This window comes from Phaenicophaeus curvirostris, chromosome 1, assembly GCF_032191515.1.
Source record: "Phaenicophaeus curvirostris isolate KB17595 chromosome 1, BPBGC_Pcur_1.0, whole genome shotgun sequence".
NCBI lineage: Eukaryota > Metazoa > Chordata > Aves > Cuculiformes > Cuculidae > Phaenicophaeus > Phaenicophaeus curvirostris.
Window position 1 is genome coordinate 145,754,504 of NC_091392.1, and position 18,522 is coordinate 145,773,025.

At 37.5% G+C, this 18,522-nt stretch overlaps 1 protein-coding gene across 3 annotated transcripts in view; it reads right to left on the bottom strand.

Moving 5' to 3' along the window:
* SEPTIN10 (septin 10) overlaps positions 1-18,522 on the bottom strand; it is a 33,839-nt gene that overhangs the window by 7,444 nt on the left and 7,873 nt on the right. For all 3 annotated transcript variants that reach the window (XM_069877655.1, XM_069877646.1, XM_069877636.1), the window contains exons 2-7: positions 13,961-14,078; positions 13,015-13,210; positions 11,340-11,526; positions 9,100-9,261; positions 7,438-7,534; positions 6,705-6,873 (exon numbers count right to left, since the gene is read on the bottom strand). In XM_069877655.1, coding sequence (XP_069733756.1) covers positions 6,705-6,873; positions 7,438-7,534; positions 9,100-9,261; positions 11,340-11,526; positions 13,015-13,139 — 740 coding nt within the window. In that variant the 5' untranslated portion in view covers positions 13,140-13,210; positions 13,961-14,078. The remainder of the gene's footprint in view (positions 1-6,704; positions 6,874-7,437; positions 7,535-9,099; positions 9,262-11,339; positions 11,527-13,014; positions 13,211-13,960; positions 14,079-18,522) is intronic.

The window sequence follows — 18,522 nt, forward strand, 5'->3', positions numbered from 1 at the left end:
TTGTACCAGTTTTTAAGTCTCACCTTTTACTGTTCCTATTAAACCAGTTTATAAATTGAAAGATGTATGAAAAAGGACATTTAAAAATTTAATGATTTAGAGAAATGGGAAGCTTAAGCAGCTCTGTTCTGTATTAACATGATCGGGCAGTTTCTCAGTCCTAAAGTTTCTTAATTGTATCCAATATATAATCTAAAGAGAGAGAAGAATCATTAATGTTTGTAAGATCTCAAGGTCAAAGCACTTTTCCTGCTCTATCTTGTTTGAGGAATACATTGTCGCAAAACAAATTTGGAAGAAAAACCTTTTGGTGTTTGTTCGGGTTGTTTGGGGGGTTTTTATTATCTGTGAAGCAACTCAGATCATCCTGAAATCTACCACATGAAACGAGCATGGTTTTCACACAAGTACATTAATGCACATTATCTTAAATTTAGACACCATCTGTAAAAACAATAAAGCACAGGTTTTTCAAGTGCTAGCAATCTCCCCACACATAGCTTTTGGCCCTGTGTCAGTTGTGCTAGCTAACATACTGCTTGAGGTGCAATGAAGCCACTAAAGCAAACGCTAGACTAAGCTAATGTGCTGCAATTACACCTTCATTTCATGACATGGACATCTTTAGACTCAACCTAAGCTAGTTTATCAGGTAAAAGCAATTCTGTCTTGAAACTAGTAAAAGATTAAAAGATCAGACTTTGAAAATACTGGATTAACTAAGTAATAAAATTACATGTATAAGGAAGAAGAGAAATAAAAGTGTATTTTTAAAATCACCCATCTCCCCCTGGACTGAACTATTCTGGAAATCGCAAAGATAAAATTAAAACAACTTTCCTCTTCTGCGTTTGGCATATCAGCAACATAATGTTCGAAACAGTCTCTGTAAATTTAGGAGGTTTGTGGAGGAGGGAAAAGTAGTTCACCAGGTCTTAAGCCAATCCTTTCAACATTATGGCAACCACTGCTCACAGGGAAACTTTTTCATTTCCTTGAAGATTGGATTCACTGCTTCTCATACAGCATATTATGAAAATCAACTTCACAGGTTTGCTCATTCTTCTAGGTTGGACCCCTAGCATTGCAAGCCAAAAGTGGTACAAAACCACTTGCAAAATTAAGATGTTAAAGATTATTATTTAAATAATGCATTCTTATTGAGGTTTTTGAGGAAGGTAAGGGATTGTGAAGAAAGCCTCCACCTTATAACCCATTACATACCTCATAATAGCACTATCACTTACCTTTCTACAGAAGACCGGCTATGACGTACAGATTTTCTATCTGCATAAGACTTAGAATATAGAAGTTTAAACATAAAGATGTAAATCAAACATGTTAGTTTTCTAAAGAAAGACTCTGATTAAAGTGAATTCAACTCTCGGTGAAACACAAAGCTTGGAACAGATATTTACACAATATTTTACAGCTTGTTCATTTAAATTTAAAAAAACCTTTCAAATTTGAAAATGACACTTGCAACTTTTTTGCATAACATTTCACTTTCAGTGAAGGCATATTGGAAAAAATAAATTGGAAAAAATAAAAAAATTCGTAGTTAACTATTTTTAGCACAGTCCCTTGACTCGGTGAACTACCTAAATTGATATTAAGCAACACTAAGGACACAGTAGATCTAAATAATTATCGTTTTCCCAGTGGAGGCATGAAAAACACATTGCACGTAGTTCAGTCTTACCATAAGGAGGTTAAAATATTTAGCTCAAATGCAAAGGTCTGCAGTTGGCCAGATGAACTCTATTGCCAAGTAACTTGTTAAGGAAGATGTCTTATGGCCTTTCAGATATCAGGTTTCCCTTCTTAGAAAAGACAAAAGTCCTATCAACCTTTCTCTACCCGTGAACTTATTCACATCACTAAATCCTTCCTGGATTTCTGTCATCAAGCTCAAAATAGACTGAAAAAGAAAAGTGGTTTCATTCAAGAACTGAAGGTCTGAATAACCCATTTTCAGGGTGAAAACAAGCATGGAATGTATGATTGGTCACGTATTGAGAAACTGAGATATTTATGTTACAATTATGTTTAACTTACATCAATTACAATGAAGAACAAATTGTAATCATAAGCACAGAAAAACAATTAAACCAGAGAACAATTAACATCACAGAATCCAATTTTGCAAGCATATAGCCTGAATATCAACCTCCAGCTTTTTTTTCAACAGACCTTTGCATATTAGTTTGCTTATTTCAAAACAATAATGCCGTCTTAAGCAACAAAACAGCTTAGATTGGAAAATGGATTTGCAAAATGTCCAACTTCAAAACAGTAGTAATCCTCTCCTCCACTGTAAACTTCTAAGCTTACTAGGTATGTGTATATATTTAGAAGTTTGTTTGGCTGGAAGGACTCTTTATGTCCAGATTTATGTTTTTAACTACCCCCAGTTTTTCCATTCAGGACATCTCAGTAATTATCGCTAGCGGAGACTGACATAAAACTAGGAATTCATGTTTCTAGCGGACAGTTGGATCATCAAAACAGCAGGACCAGATCGTCCACACCAAAAAAAGGTCCATCTTTACTTTCCAACAACAAAGAAATGCAAATCCCAATTTTAAGTACTAAAAAGTCAAAATAAAAGCAGTTCCTGCATTTTACATCCAATGGATACTGCATAAAGTGCATAAATCACATGTCCCCAAATACTCTGCTATTCATTGACTTAATTACACAAATTTTGCCATAACAGGTTTTCCAAGCCCATTCCTGAGTGGCTGCTTTTCATGGCTTAGAAATGAAATTATACCTATATGACTAAATTTATCTTTAGATGGTATTCCCTGAAGCACTATACAGTTAATTCTTCATTTTTAAAATGGTTCACCACATGTACTATTTTAATCTGGTATGGTAAATACATGACTATAGTTCTCATGCCCTTTTGGAATCATATCCCACTATAAGACTGAACACTTCTTTTCATAAAAAAGTTTTGTATATTGTTTTGGCAAGGTATATGAATGAGATTCTTGAAATTCTCTATTACTTATTAAGTTATGGTAATTTTTGATATTGAATTTAAATCAATAATGGTTTGATAAAATGCCAAGCTCTTAAGTTTCAAAAGATAGTACTTCATTTAGAGGTAATGACTTGCTGACAACAAATGCACGCTGGCTGGCCAAAATCTGGCTGGAGCAGAGGTCATCTGCTTTTCCTGCAGTGAGAACACTAACCATGTAATGCCCTGGGGGAGCATCCAGCACTTTCCTGACTTTTGAAAATGGAGAGTTATTAGGGCACGACTAATAGACTGTTTATGTAAACCTAATTTTCCCTGGAAATCTGGTTAATGAATAAGTTAATTCTTAGAATGCAACTGTAAACACACTAAAAAGTTATTATAACACAAATTAACAAAAAATATAGGATTAAGGAACAGGTCATTTCAGTATCGTACAGAAGACAGTCACTTCAGAAAACTACTATCTTTATCTTCCCTCCTCATACCTACTAATAAAGATGCAAATATATTTATCTGTTGTGTGCTGAAAACTCTCTCTTTCCATGTCTCCCATAAAAAAAATAGTTTGCCAACATGTTTTCTCACATGTGAGACCGAAAGCCTTTACAGATGCCCGCCCACAACCTATCTTGTGAAAACACAAGAATTACTGAGTTTGTTTTGTAGTGGCGCAGAATTTTGGATAAATAAACTACTGTTGTACTTTTAAATCCAAAAGAGTGGTACAGAAAAACCACAGGCAGTTTTTTCATGCCATTCCAAAATGCAGGACATTTTAGCTACTCAAGTGTCAATGTTCAAATGCTACAAACCTCAGTGCAGTAAAACCAGCCAGTTATTCAAGTCTAGCAGAAATTTTCTAAATTTACATAAAATAACCCAATTCAGATTACCAAATTTAGTACGTAGAAAGCCACATCACAGGCACAAAATACGACTTCTCAACATGCATTTTGATTAGTATTTACACAAGTAGCATAAAATTTTAATCATCAGTCATGCACTGCTATGCAGTATTAACTATACTTTAATACTACAGCTCTTAGAATCTATGTGTATAAATTGTAAACGTGTTGAACGACAAAGAGGATGACAATTTAATAACACATTTTTGCCTAGAAGAACAGAATGATCCCTATTCTGAAAGATATTTCAATTTACAAGTCAGCAAAACGGGAAGCACTGAACTTCCTCTATGGAAAGAGATGTTTTCTATCACACTGCTGAGGATGACACTTTTTATAATTTCCTCAGTAGCTTCACAAAACACCTTATGAGTAAAGCTACAGTAGTCTGCCAACTACACTACATGCAGATCCTTTAAATACCCTTCCCTTTTTATGGTATCATAAAAATCTCTCCCAAAAAACTGCAAATGCCTTCTCTTTCAGACCTCCGTGTCATTCACTATGCCACATAACTAAGCAACAATCACATTCTAGACTGAGTACCACTTATCTCTTCCTGTTGCAGTAAATCTGGGGAAAAAAAATCTTTCTAGATTCTTATGGAACATCTATTTTCATCCTTCCCAAACAATGACATGTTCAACAGCTGCAGCTTACCAAACCTAATTATTAAATTTATTGTCTTGCCAGAAAGCTCTCAATAAATTGACATTTAGCAGGCCATACATCAAAACTACACGCCGGGGGAACTTAGCTCTTCTGTATTTCTGCAAGCAAACCATTTCTAAGCCAACCTCCAAAGTTTAAAATACTATGATACCCAGATACAAACCTGCCACTTTATATCGTTAGTAAAATGTTAACTGCTCAGGAGTTCTATAAAAACAATTCTTGTGTTTATGGAAGAAAACAGTTCTGTGGATGATCACTTTCATGATTTAACTCCTACCTTGAGACAGCTGTACATTGTAAAATTCAAGTTCAGAAAAGCCAAAGGTACTGCAGTCAATATTGTCATGAACAAACCTTTAAAAAATTGCTTTCTCTAGACAAAGATAACAAGATACCAGCTGTTAGTCTAAGTCTGAAAACTTAAACCTAAACCAAATTCACCTTTGGCTTTCTATTTATGAAAAGGATTTATTTTTTCACGTCAGGTCAAAAGAAATGTCAAGAGACTACTGTGATTCATGGTCAGCTCAAGATCACCTAATGAACTAATCTTTAAACATGCCCTGACTTGATGTTAAGACTTCAGAAAGAAGTGCCCATACCCAGCAGCTTCCTTCACCATGTTAATCTTATTTAATTATTATTGTTTGAACAATATATAAAAAAGACCAAGACAAAGTGAAAGAAATGCTGCTACATCAACATTCTACAAGTGCAACTGTCTTATAACTTCTGTGCAAAGAATTTAAGCCACTAAAAACAATTATTTGGAGGGAAGCCATTTAAAAGCCATTTACTTTTACCAGAACAGAATGGGTAAAGACAGTCAGATCACTAAGTAAAACAATGAGTAAACAAACCAGTTGGTTCAAAGCACTAGAAACTGTTTTTAATACAAAGTCGTAATTTGTTTTCATGTCTGGTTTAAGTCGGTATTTCCCACCATGTCTATGCAATAACAGCACTTTGCTAAGCTGTGATGGCTTGAACAGCCCCCAAGGCATCAGTTCTTCCCCATCAGGATTCCAACCATTTACAAAATACAGTCTCATGCATAAAAGGACCAAGGGAAGTTGCAAGAGGGAGATGACAGAACTGGAAACAAAAGACTAAACAGACTGGATATAGAAATTGTAAATATCTTCTGCATAAAACAGCTTTACTACATGTAAAAACTGAGTGTGTCTAACCACCTGCTTAACTTTCCTTTGGAATCCTCTATTAACTTCCTACAGTATAGTAAGAGATTTCTTGACCTGAAAATGCAAGACATATGCTATTATGGCAGATAATGTGGAAAGCCAACAGTGTAACCAATCACTTTGTAAAAGTTCTTCCTTTAGTCCCTTCTAAACTTTGAGACCAACCAAACCACTGTTCAGAATCAGCCATTATTAAGAGAGAAAGTAAAATGGCACGCTAAGATAAAATGAAAATACTTTAAAAGGCATAAAATGCATGTACCTGAAGAAAACTGACAATTTCCATGAAAAAAAAATTAAAATCCCCAGGTTCGTTCCAGAAGAGAATGATATCAGAAATACAACTAGCTTGTACGGCTTTAAAAGCAATGTTCATATAATCCCATACTCTTCCCCAAGACAATATACGAATGAACAGCTATATATCTACCCTGATTTTACCAATTCCCAATTCTTTCCCTCTTAAAAAACCTATTCTGTGTATGAATCCTGCTCTGTATTCGGTTGATACAGTCAAATGTAAAGCGAATGGATGCTAAAAGCAAGCACTTTCAGAGGAGGCTGAGGGGAGACCTCATTGCTCTCTATAACTACCTGAAAGGAGGTTGTAGAGAGGAGGGTGATGGCCTCTTCTCCCAAGCAACAGTGGACAGGACAAGAGGGAATGGCCTCAAGCTCTGCCAGGGGAGGTTTAGGCTGGACATCAGGAAAAAAACTTTCACAGAAAGAGTCATTGGGCACTGGCAGAGGCTGCCCAGGGAGGTGGTTGAGTCACCTTCCTTGGGGGTGTTTCAGGCATGGGTGGACGAGGTGCTGAGGGGCATGGTTTAGTGTTTGATAGGAATAGTTGGACTCGACGATCCGGTGGGTCTCTTCCAACCTGGTTATTCTATGATTCTATGATTCACTGCACATCAAGTCATTTACCTGACTGGTTTGTTCTCAGGGCCAGTGTCTCTGAAGCCCATCTCTTCCAGTCTGCAGCGTCTGTATAACTCATAATGTCGTGCATGAGTCTGCTCTCTTAAGTCTTCCATATTTGTGCAAATAAGCATCTCGCGAAGCTTTACAAAGTCACAGTGGTTCTCATTTTCCACTAATAGGTTAAAAGAGAAAGATTTTATAATTATGCACAAGGTAGCAAAATTGCCAAAATATATTTTAACAGCACTGAGATTAATTTATTTTCCTTACTAATTTTAATTCCAGGAAAAGTTATCTTGTCGTTTATTATACCTCTTATACTCCCTTATAATTTATGCATATCGAAGCACTAACAGTAACTACTGGTGAATGTGTTCCAATATGTCCTAATTTCCCATTTAACAACAATAAATTTCTCTCTTTTTTCCTTCTTGTCCACAGACAATCATAAAACTTCAAAATTTGGTGGCACTAGAGGCACTACCACCATACTAGCCTACCCAAATATTACATACATCGTCTCATAGCTCAATTCCAGGGACATATCAGTGGTGATGAAACTACCAGTTAGCACACACCTCAGGTATTAATTGCTGAATTCCTTAAGCTGTTGATAGGTATGCATAATCCGATATGGCATCAGTGGATAATACCAACCCTTTTTAGTACTGGTGAATTTTATACTTCAATAAGAACAATAAAAATCTCATAAAAATATATTTAAGAATTCATTTACCTTGTACAATTCCCCAAGGGTACTGGCGAGCTCTCACTGTTTTGTTTCCAATTTTCACCTCTTCTGTACTTCCTACTACAGCAAATGGCAAATGCCCCTGTAAGAGTCACACCAATACAGTCTTATCTTTCAGCATTCTTGTGTCAGAACTGTGAAGCAAACACTTCAGAAATAAATTAGAGGAAAACCCCCACCATTTCAGGAAAATTCAACAGGCAGTCTCAAACCCAAAACCACTTTGAAGAGATCAGTAGCTACTCCAACTACTGATACAAAATTCAAGCTACAATAACAATACTGGGAGGAGTGGCTGACAGACCAGATGGGTGTGCTGCAAGACCAGAGGAACCTCAGCAGGCTGGAGATACGCGCCAAATGGCATCTCATTAAGTTCAAATGAGAGAAATGCGAAGTCCTGCATGTCAGGAGGAATAACCCCATGCTCCAGCACATGCTGGGGTCCAACTGTCTGGACAGGCCCTTTGCAAAAAAGGCCATGGGGCTCCTGGTGGACAACAGGTTGAACCTGATTAAGCAGATGTGCCCCAGTGGCAAAGGCAGCCAACTACATCCTGAGCTGCATTAGGAAGAGTATCAGCAATAAGCAGAAAGTCACTCTAGAACACATCCTTCTGACTCACATTCAGCCACAGTTCATATCCCCAGTAACAGTCATGAGACAATCACAGGTTTGAAGCCAGGGTATGGTTACTGCTGTGGGCTCAGCCAATGGCCAGAAATACAGGCTGGGTACTGACTATCTGCATGCTGACCCATAACTGACCAACTAAAAAAAATAAATATAGTTAATTGGAAAATAAATCACTAGTAGAGCATGAAAGGGGTAAGTACCAGACCACCACCCTTCCCCACAGCAGAAGGACCTGTTCCTGAATGACAGCGTGTTCATCCTCACTCCCTGGCACAAGTGACAGAAGGTTGAGACTGAAAAGCCATACACCCTGGCATACCGGCTCCTCCTCCCTGCTTTCAAACCCCAGGACACAAAAACCTATGCTCATGTGCATCCACAAACATATGCACATGAACAACAAACACAGAGTGCTCAGAGCAAAGATGTCTAGCTTCCCAAGCTTAGTTGAAGCTGGCAGATACTCCTGGGAGGATATGAAAGGAAAACAGTAAAAAAGCCAGAAATACATCTGACTTTTTGATCCCCAGGGAAAGTTTGTCCTAATTTCAAATTAAAGTACTAAATAAAAGGAAAAAAGCAGATAGAAGACTTGCTATCATAAAGATCAGAGAAAACTGGAGAAACCAGGCACTTGAATATCTTCCCTAACAGACATAAGGAAGTATTTGCTGAGGAAAAGAGCAAAGCCAATCTGTCCATCTATGTTGGCAATTATTAATTATCCAGAAATCAGAAAAAGTATTTATGACTGAGAACCTCTTTTCTGTTGCTCAGCCAGAACAGAAAAAGCTTCCTAAAACAAGTGGTAACTACAGCAGAGGGACAGGAAGATCTATGAGTTGGAAATAAATACTCAAAACATATGAGCTTTTTAAGAGGAGAGAAAGATAAACAAATTTGTCACATACAAATCTATGACCCTCAAGTTAATGGTGAAAGAACAGGCATGAATCAGCATTAGAGAGTGATGCTTCAGTGCTGAATCAATGCTTTTGTCACTTACTTACATTCATGACGGTATTAATTTTAGAAACAGTTTCATCATCAGTTGGAAACTGGTATATCTGGATGCCATTATTAGCTAATTCACTCATGATCTTGCTCTTGAACTTCTGCAGCTCAGTTTTAGATATGCTGTCTGCTTTGCCTATAATTGGTATAATGTTCACCTGTCAATGACAAATTATATGAAATACGTAAACTTTTGAGGTGACATTTCTATGAATTAAATTGCTTAGTGATGAGCTTTTTAAAACTTCCCTTGCAGTCCAAACGTATTGATCAATCTATATCAAAGTTCCACAAATCATCAAACACACATTCGCTGCCACCATTTAACAAGATAATAACAGATTAAATTATATACTCCCTTAAAACTGATTCTGAGAAAAGAACAAGGAAGGAAGTCGCATACAGTGAAGTACTCAAAAGAACAGCAACGCCTACGTATTAACTAAATAACATGAAGTATTTACATCTCTGCTAAAAAAAATAGACTGTTTTAGTTTATAACATCCAAAACATGTCCTCCAGTGCTGTGTGAAGGCTGACAGTTTAAATACACAAAGAAAAGGAAGCTGGCTACCAAACCCTGCCTAACCCTGAGCTTCTTTCTTGGGTTCCTTTCAGCTACATCTCGTCCACCTCACTACTGCAGCAAAGAGTTTCTCAAGCATCTGCTGCCATCAGAGGTGTTAGAGACCATGGTGAGGCAGGCTGTCCCCTGCAGCACATGGAGATTAATGGGGGAGCAGGTGGATGCACCTGAATGAGCCTGTGACCCTGCGGGATGCCCGTGACCTGTGGAGAGAGAGGAGTTCATACAGGAGCATTATTTGCAGGCAGGACTTGTGACTCCATGGGGAACTCATGCTGGATCAGTCTGTTCCTGAAGGACTGCACCCCATGGAAACCCACTAGTTAATGAAAATCTGCAACATGTAGGTAGGATTTGCATTGGAGAAGTTCATGGACAACTGCCTCCTATGGGTGGGATCTCACGCTGGAGCAAGGGAAGAGGGTGAAGAGGAGGGAGCAATAGAGACAATGTGTGACAAATTGACCACAACTCCCATCCACTGTTCCCCTGTGCTGCCGGCAGGGAGAAGGCAAAGAAAACTGGAAGTGAGGTTGAGTCTGGGAAGAAGGGAGGAGTGGAGGGAATGTGCTTCTAAGATTTGATTTTCTTGATCATTACCCTACTTTGATGTGCTGGGTAATAAATTCAATCAATTTTTCCCCACGTTGAGTCTGTTTTGCCCTTGATGGTATTTGCTAAGTGATCTCTCCCCTGTCCCTATCTTGACAAACAAGCCTTTTGTTACATTTTCTCTCTCCTCTTCATTTGAGGTGGGGGAGTGATAGAGAGAATTGGGTGGGCACCTAGCATCCAACCAGGGTTAACCCACAAACGTATAGAGCACAGAATCCTCAGAATTAAATTAACCTTTACCGTCTTTTCAACATGATAGATTTTCAAGCACTCATTAATTAGGAGAGAATTCTTAGATAATGAATGACAGAGAAAGACTAGGAGGAAACCAGTAACAAAAGAAGAACAAAATTGTCACAAACTGTGATTACAGCTACCAACTTAATGCTAAATCATAACCACTGTATTAAATTTTAAAAGCAGTACTACTGTGGCTTTAGATAAGCAACAATAAAACTTGCACAATCTGTTAAACAAAATTAATTTCTGCTTGCAGCACCTAAGGTTTACTTGAAAACTAGTCTCAGTACTTTCATCCAAGAATAACATCAAATGAAAGTACATACTTGTACTAATAAGAGACTTCACAGAATCAAAGAACGGTTTGGGTTGAAAGGGAACTTAAGGATCACCCAGTTCCAACTCCTCTGGCACAGGTAGGGACACCTCCCACCAGCCCAGGCTGCCCAAGGCCCCATCCAACCTGGCCTTGAACACCTCCAGGGATGGGGCAGCCACAGCTTTCCTAGGCAACCTGTGCCAGTGCCTCACCACCCTCATGGTGAAGAATTTCTTCCTAATGCCTAGCCTACATCTTCCCCTCTCCAATTTATAGCCATTCCCCCTCATCCTATCACTCCATGCCCTCATAAACAGTCCTTCCCCAGCTTTTCTGCACTTAAGGTACATCAGTACCAAAAAACATCCCAAAACCAAATACATGGATGTAGAACTGAAAGATAGTAGAGGACGTAAAAGCTCCAAGATGCTTCAGAAAATCAGACAAACTCTTAGAACTCTGTTTCAAAGTCTTACCTTGCTGTCTAGGCTTTTCATGGTTAACAAATCTAGAGTTTTTAGGGAATGGCCTGTGGGTGAAATGAAATAGAGGCAGACGTGGATGCGGGTATCATGGTAGCTAAACAAAGAACGTTTAATTTTCAGTTCTTCTTGGAGATAGGCTTCAAATTGTTCATCTATATAATCCACTATGGGCTGATAGCTACAAGAAATAAAATTTAACAACCAGATATTAGCTACTGCTAAACAGAGACAGAATAAGAAAGAAACTCCTCTTGTATTGTTTTGTGGAATTTCGCTTTATATGCCAAGAGGCTGCTCAAGTGTTTACCCAGTACAGCAGAAAATTAAATGTACAGAGTAATCTTAAATTCTGAAAGGCTACTAAGAACTGTGCACAGACAGAACATTCCCTAGGTACTGTTAGTGAAAAACACTACATAAAATGATTATAACTGATCATCCCAAGTGATGTTTTATAGATTTTTGCAATCAAGCTGTGCAACTACAGAATTCTTAGATACAAAGAAAAGATAAGAAACTCTTAGGCACAACACAACAGAAGAAAGAACATGCAATTACCAGTACCAAGAAATAGGACCTCCTTTATCTTCTGAAGATGAAGTACTGTACATGAGAGAGCTCTTAAACAACAGACAAAAATTGAAAAGGAGGAACGTAAGAGAAGAATGTAAATCTGATTTGTAGTAAGTACAGTTTAAGTATACTTTATCCTACTCAAAAGCAGATTATAATCTGCTTTCTAAAAGGAAGTATTGCTAGATGTGGAAGCAGCATGCCCTTACATTCCTGCTGCTATGCAAAGTTTATAAACCAGATTAAATGCCATCAAGATTCAGAAGCAGCTGTGACAGACACAGAAAATTAAAAGAAGGGCTAAAAAGCAGCTCCTATACCACACATTAAAAACCTCTAATATCTATACTAATATCTACTTGCATCTCATTAATCCAAGCCACTAACAGTAGCTATTTTCCAGTCATATCATAGACCACGGATCTTCCGAGATTAACGTGACTCTCTCAACTTCATTTATAACCAATACCATTTAGACACTCACATAGCACAAAGGCTTGCTAAAATTCTTTACAATTAAGGTGACAGAAACACAATCTTCTGAGACAGTTCAATATTTTAAAGTCTTCAATGCATAAAAGCAGAGAGTCAAAAAAACCTCTGAAATGACACCAACATGGTAATACGGTATGGTACCTCTACATGTTGCTGTCTGCAACCAAAAAAATAAAGCCTTCAGTAATCCACGTGATGTTTGTTCCAGTTTACGATCTTCAATATGTTCCAATCAAATTGTCAAAAATTCTATAGCTCTAACAGATATATTCTACAGTACCTTATAACCTGTTTGATTGTCTAAACCTTCTCCCCGATTTCCTCCACCTCAAAAGAAACTAGTCTAGTCACAATTGCACATTCTATTTGCATACATTTATAAAAGATTATATTATAAAGAAAAGGGCAGAGTTCATCTGATCTCTCAAATCATTTTCTAGAAGAGAACAAACACATGTTTACCTTGGTACACTAAAAAAACAGTTACATAAATTCCAAATATGTGGTTAAGACAAATTTACTACAAAGCCCAAAGAAAAATCCACTTGTAATTGAAGATCAAAAGTTCTGCACACCATAACAACAAGAGGGCACTTACCTATCTTCTTTGTTTATCTGGTCACCAAAGCCCACTGTATTTACAATGGTCAGCTTCAAAAGAACATTACTTTCCTGGAGTTCATAAGTCTGGGCTCTAAGTCGCACACTTGGCAGAAAATGCATTGACACAGGGTCATCAAAATTGGTGTTAAACAAACTGTTTACCAAGGTTGATTTCCCGCTTCCAGTTTCCCCTGAAGTTAAACAGAAGGGTTGGGGAAGACATTTTGCACATCAAATAAATACTTCCACCTCCTAAGCATAGAAAGTGTTATCACAGCAGCTCAACAAATTTACACAAACACTTGTCAACTGATTTCTCCCAGCAAAAAGGTTGCCTACATTCCTTTTCCATAATGAGTACTAAGTATCTTTTACTTATTTTTTTCATCCTATAGATAGGAGAGAGCTACCTGCTAATGAGTAATAAGCAGAACAGTCTCTTGACACTTCGTTTCTTTAGAAATGTAAACTCATTTCTTACAGATCTCAAAGAGCTAAGTAGCTAACTGCAAAAACACAGGGTTCAACACAGAGGTTTTATGAATAAGAATACATTAGTTAAATACTAGTGCAAGCATTTTATAAGTATAGAAATATTTTTGTAATGCTACGGTGAAATTTTAGGATTTTTTGATCTGAAGCTTTTTGTTACAGTAAAAATAAAATGCATTTGGAATAAATTGATTCAAAAGAATCCAAGAAGCTGTCTATAAATCAATAAATAATCCATTTCCAACATTTTTGGTCTTTGCATTGTTTATGAAAATGCTAACTATAAGAACAAAAGATGGATACAAATAAGCAAAGCTGGGAGAAGGGGTGGAATTATAGTACACCCTCAACATTGAAGAAAGCTTAGCACTGCAACTGAATTTAAATTTCAGTCACTTCCTAGGGACAGGTATGCTACTAAAGCCTTAAACCACCCATATACTACTTACCAATGCAAAGAATGTTGAAGCAGAAGCCCTGCTTGGTGGATTTTTTAACCAATTGATCAGGTAAACTACCAAAACCGACAAGCCCGGACAAAGATAAGGTTCGATAGCCATCATTTTTCTACAGAAAAATAATATAAAAATACGTTAGTCAAAGTAGTTGTAAAGCAATTAGCAATGTCAACAAAGAAACTCTATTAGAAAGGTAGAAATCATTCCTTATGATGTATGTGGAATGAAGAACAGAAAAACTCTCAAAAATATCTGCCATATCAACTTCGAATGTTTTCTCAAATCATAGAATAAATTTACTTTACTATGCTATTTGGAGGGTCGAAGTGAAGTCCAGATGAAAATATAAAACTGAAAACTGTAGACAGAAAACAGATCAGAGTTGGTTTGCTCTTAGAAATGAAGAAAAAGTATTTTAAAACAATTTAAGAGGCAGAATTCAAAATCACAGACTAATAGAATCATTTAGTTGTAAAAGATATTTGAGATCATCAAGTCCAGCCGTACCTGTCCACTACCAAACCATATCCCTGAGCACCTCAGAGAGACCATTATCACAGGAAAGTGTATTTTATCCATCAGAACTCATCTGAGTAGGTGGAATTGAAATTATTATGTAAAAAAAGGTATTATCTACACACCAGAACTCTATGAAATAATATTATATATATCATTAGAAACATCTAGAGGTGCACAATCCATTTAAAATGTCAGATAGCAATCTAGCATCGTGACATCAAAGAAAGGAGCATATTAAAAATGCATAAGACTAAAACAAAATAGCTTGGTTCATACAAATGAACTGCGTGATTAAACAAACATTCCACATCAGAAGTGTAAACAGTGAGAGGTCCATGCTACTCTTTCTCTTATGTTTCCAGTCCACATGGAATTGGAAACTCCTACTGCTTCTTGGGAATATGCAGATAACTAACAGTAAGAATTTTTTTATTTAACACTTACAAACCCATAAAAGCACCACCTTCTACAACAGGTATCCACGACAAGTTTCAGAATTTTTGTAGCTAAAAGGATAGGGACATTCCTCACAGTAAATATTAATTCTCTTCTTGTTTCGCACAGGACTTCTTGGAAGGGGCTACAGACTGCACTAACTCTAATTTTATTATAATCAGGTAATTCCATTATAGAGTAACATAACAAGGAAAAATGTTGAAGTGAACAATTTAATGAGAAAATATGACATCTTAGGGCTATTAAAAAATAAGCGTTCATTCAAAGTATGTCTGAAAAAGAAATTTCTCAAGGGATTCTACCATATAGAAATTAGTATTAAAAAGGTCTGAGAAACACTGAAAACTGTCTGTATCCTGTCTATTGTAGACAACAGTATCTGAGACAGTGGCAGCACATCTACAACTGTAGCTACACAGTCGGATATTCAAACCACTTCTATTGCCACCAATATAAGACGGTTGCTCTAAACCAACCCATCATGCCTCCACACCAAAAGCCTGCTTAAGAGGCTCAGCATAATCATAAGAAGGGAAGCCTTTCATCATCATGTCACCAGCCTAAATCCAAACCATGCTGGGCTACCCTCAAAATCCCTGCACAGACTTTTGTTACTCTTCAAGAAAAAGAAGAATAAAAAACCTGGAAACAAAGAAAGAACCTTATTTACTTCCAGTCTACTTGGATTTCAGCGGACAAACCAACAATACACACAACCTTGTTGACCGTTTCCAGAGGTCATTACAGTAAGTACCACGCCATCCACAAAAGACTATGCCAGGATGAAAAAGCATTTAGCTAAGGAAAGCAGTATTACAGCTGCAATTGCTGTAGGAAGCTAAGTGCAGACACAGACAATTGGAGTCACCGTGACCATTAACTCTGTAACCTAATTTTCAAAAGGAAGGGAGACATTAATTACATTTCAGCAATTATACTAAAAAGTTTACTGTTGTCTAGAAAAGAAAATCACCAATAATTAGTTCTTTCACTGTTATACAGACAGGCTAAGGGAGTTGGGTCTGTTTAGCCTAGAAAAGGCAAGGCTCTGGGGAGAGCTTAGAGCAGCTTTCAAGGATATAAAGGGGGTCTACAGGAAAGCTGGGGAGGGGCTGTTTATCAGGGAGTGCAGGGATAGGACAAGAGGTCATGGTTTTAAGATGAAATAGGGGAGATTTAGATAAATATTAGGAAGAAACTCATTACTGTTAGGGTGGTGAGGCACTGGAAGAGATTGCCCAGAGAAGTCGTAGATGTCCAATCTCTGGAGGTGTTGAAGACCAGGTTGGATGAGGCTTTGAGTAACATGGCCTAGTGTAAGGTGTCCCTTCCCACAGCAGGGGGTTTGAAACTGCATGATCTTTAAAGTCCCTTCCAACCTAAACCATACTATGATTCTATATTGGCTACTTATCACTGAAAAGTTGAACACAGAAAAATGAGAAATAATAAATGTGTAAAACATCTGTGCTTTGCTTAGAAAGCAAATACTATGCTTGTAACTCAAGATATCTGGCCATATCACTACTTACAAATTCATATCAGAAATCCAAGACAGTTAATTTCTTTGTATTTCTAAGTTTCTCCCAAAGATACATATCACAGTTAGCAAAGCGAGTAACAATTTCTGCAACAGGTATTTATGCAATTGCCAAGATACTCTCCAGCATCTCAAATTTGTTGCTATTTTAAGACAGAATGTTTCATCTTTCTTCAGTACATAAAAGTTAATTTCAAGACCCTACAGAATTATGAGTGAAAATTAAAAACATTTTTCTGGAAATGTAAATACATAAAAGTACATAGCAAGTTCTACGCCATTTCAGAGAAGACAAAAAAACCTTGACCCAAGACTGAAAAGTCCTGGTAAAATGTAACATCAGATTACAGAGCCTGGCTTTTAGAAGAACCTCCCCAACAGAGAAATTGTGGTTTATGCACAGCTTTCCTCACCACTATCCTGTGGTGGGTCTTCACTGCGTGTGTGCGGAGATGACACAAACATATCAGTTGAGATAACAAAGGGAAAGACTAAGAGAGCAAGAACATTAATCTCATTCACCCCTTTCTGTAATTTAGCACCTTAACCACAAGATCACTCTTTACAGTTCTCTCTGACAGAGGTAATGACATAGTAAACCAAAAACCACTAACCACCACCCTCCAAAACCTCACAGGTTCTCCAGCCGAGTGTAACCCGACAATGAGAATGTCAGCAGAAGAACATATGGGATAGACGTGAACAAGGATTTCAAGCAGAAATACTATTATTTAAAACATGTTGTCGCAAATGATGTAATGTCTTGTCCTAAGAGTCTTGTTTTAAAAACAAGATAGGCAAACTGAAGGATGATCAGAAAGGGATAATTCAGGGTCTCAAAATCCATTTTTTACAGAGAAACAGGACAGAAACATAGCCTATGGAAGTTCTTTCAAGAAAATGAGTTGAATTGATCACAGCACATATCATGAGATTTCTGGCAACGCACATGTGAAAAAAAAAACCAACCCAGACACTACATTAATAGCAAAAAATATGCAGAATCTATTTATTTTTTAAATATATCTACTTATTTTGCGATTTCAAATGCTACTAAATGGCTCACACAGTCACCAAGACACAGCAGTGTTCAGGAATCAGCTTCACGAAAAACACTGCAATAAAGCTGAGAAAGCTGAGGTTGTTTAGCCAGGAGAAGAGGAGGCTGAGGGGAGACCTTAGTGCTCTCTACAACTACCTGAAATGATGTTGTAGAGAGGAGGAAGCTGGCCTCTTCTCCCAAGTGACAGGACAAGAGGGAATGGCCTCAAACTCTGCCAGTGGACGTTCAGGCTGGACATCAGGAAAAACTTTTTCACGAAAAGGGTCATTAGGCACTGGAACAGGGAGGTGGTTGAGTCACCATCCCTGGAGGTATTTAAAAGACGGGTGAATGAGCTGCTGAGGGGCATGGTTTAGTGGTTGATAGGAATGGTTGGACTCCATGATCCTGTGGGTCTTTTCCAACCTAGTGATTCTGTGAAAGGCACTTAATTTAGGCTTTCAAGAAATATTGTGCGTGTTAACTTCAGACACTCTCTGTCAGGTTGATTTAGAAGCCAACATTCTTGCACGTTTATACTTCCGTTACCCACATAACAAACATTACACGACTGCAAGCTACCGTTCTCATTTGGAGACCTGTCTCCCTTAAGGAAAGATCACTTGGTGAAACTGTTCCATCTGATATCTCTTGGATCATTCTCTTACTAGAAAAGCAATAGCCTACATTTTTCCATCCAATTTTCTAATGGCATCACATCTCTTCCTCTCGATGCCAGCACCTCATTCAGCTTCACTCTGCTATGGTTTAACAAATACACTGGGAAATTAAATCCACAAAACTGACCCCATGATGCCTGCATTCTTACTACTTCTCAAAGAAATAATAAGCCGCCCAGTTAAAAAACAAGTTACTACCCTATCACCAGTTTAGAAAAATGGTGACAACTCAAAAATTCAGAAATATAAATCAAGATGAAAGCAATTAAGTCACCAGATTAGTCGGTCTTTTCAAATTACTATCTGTTGGATGGAG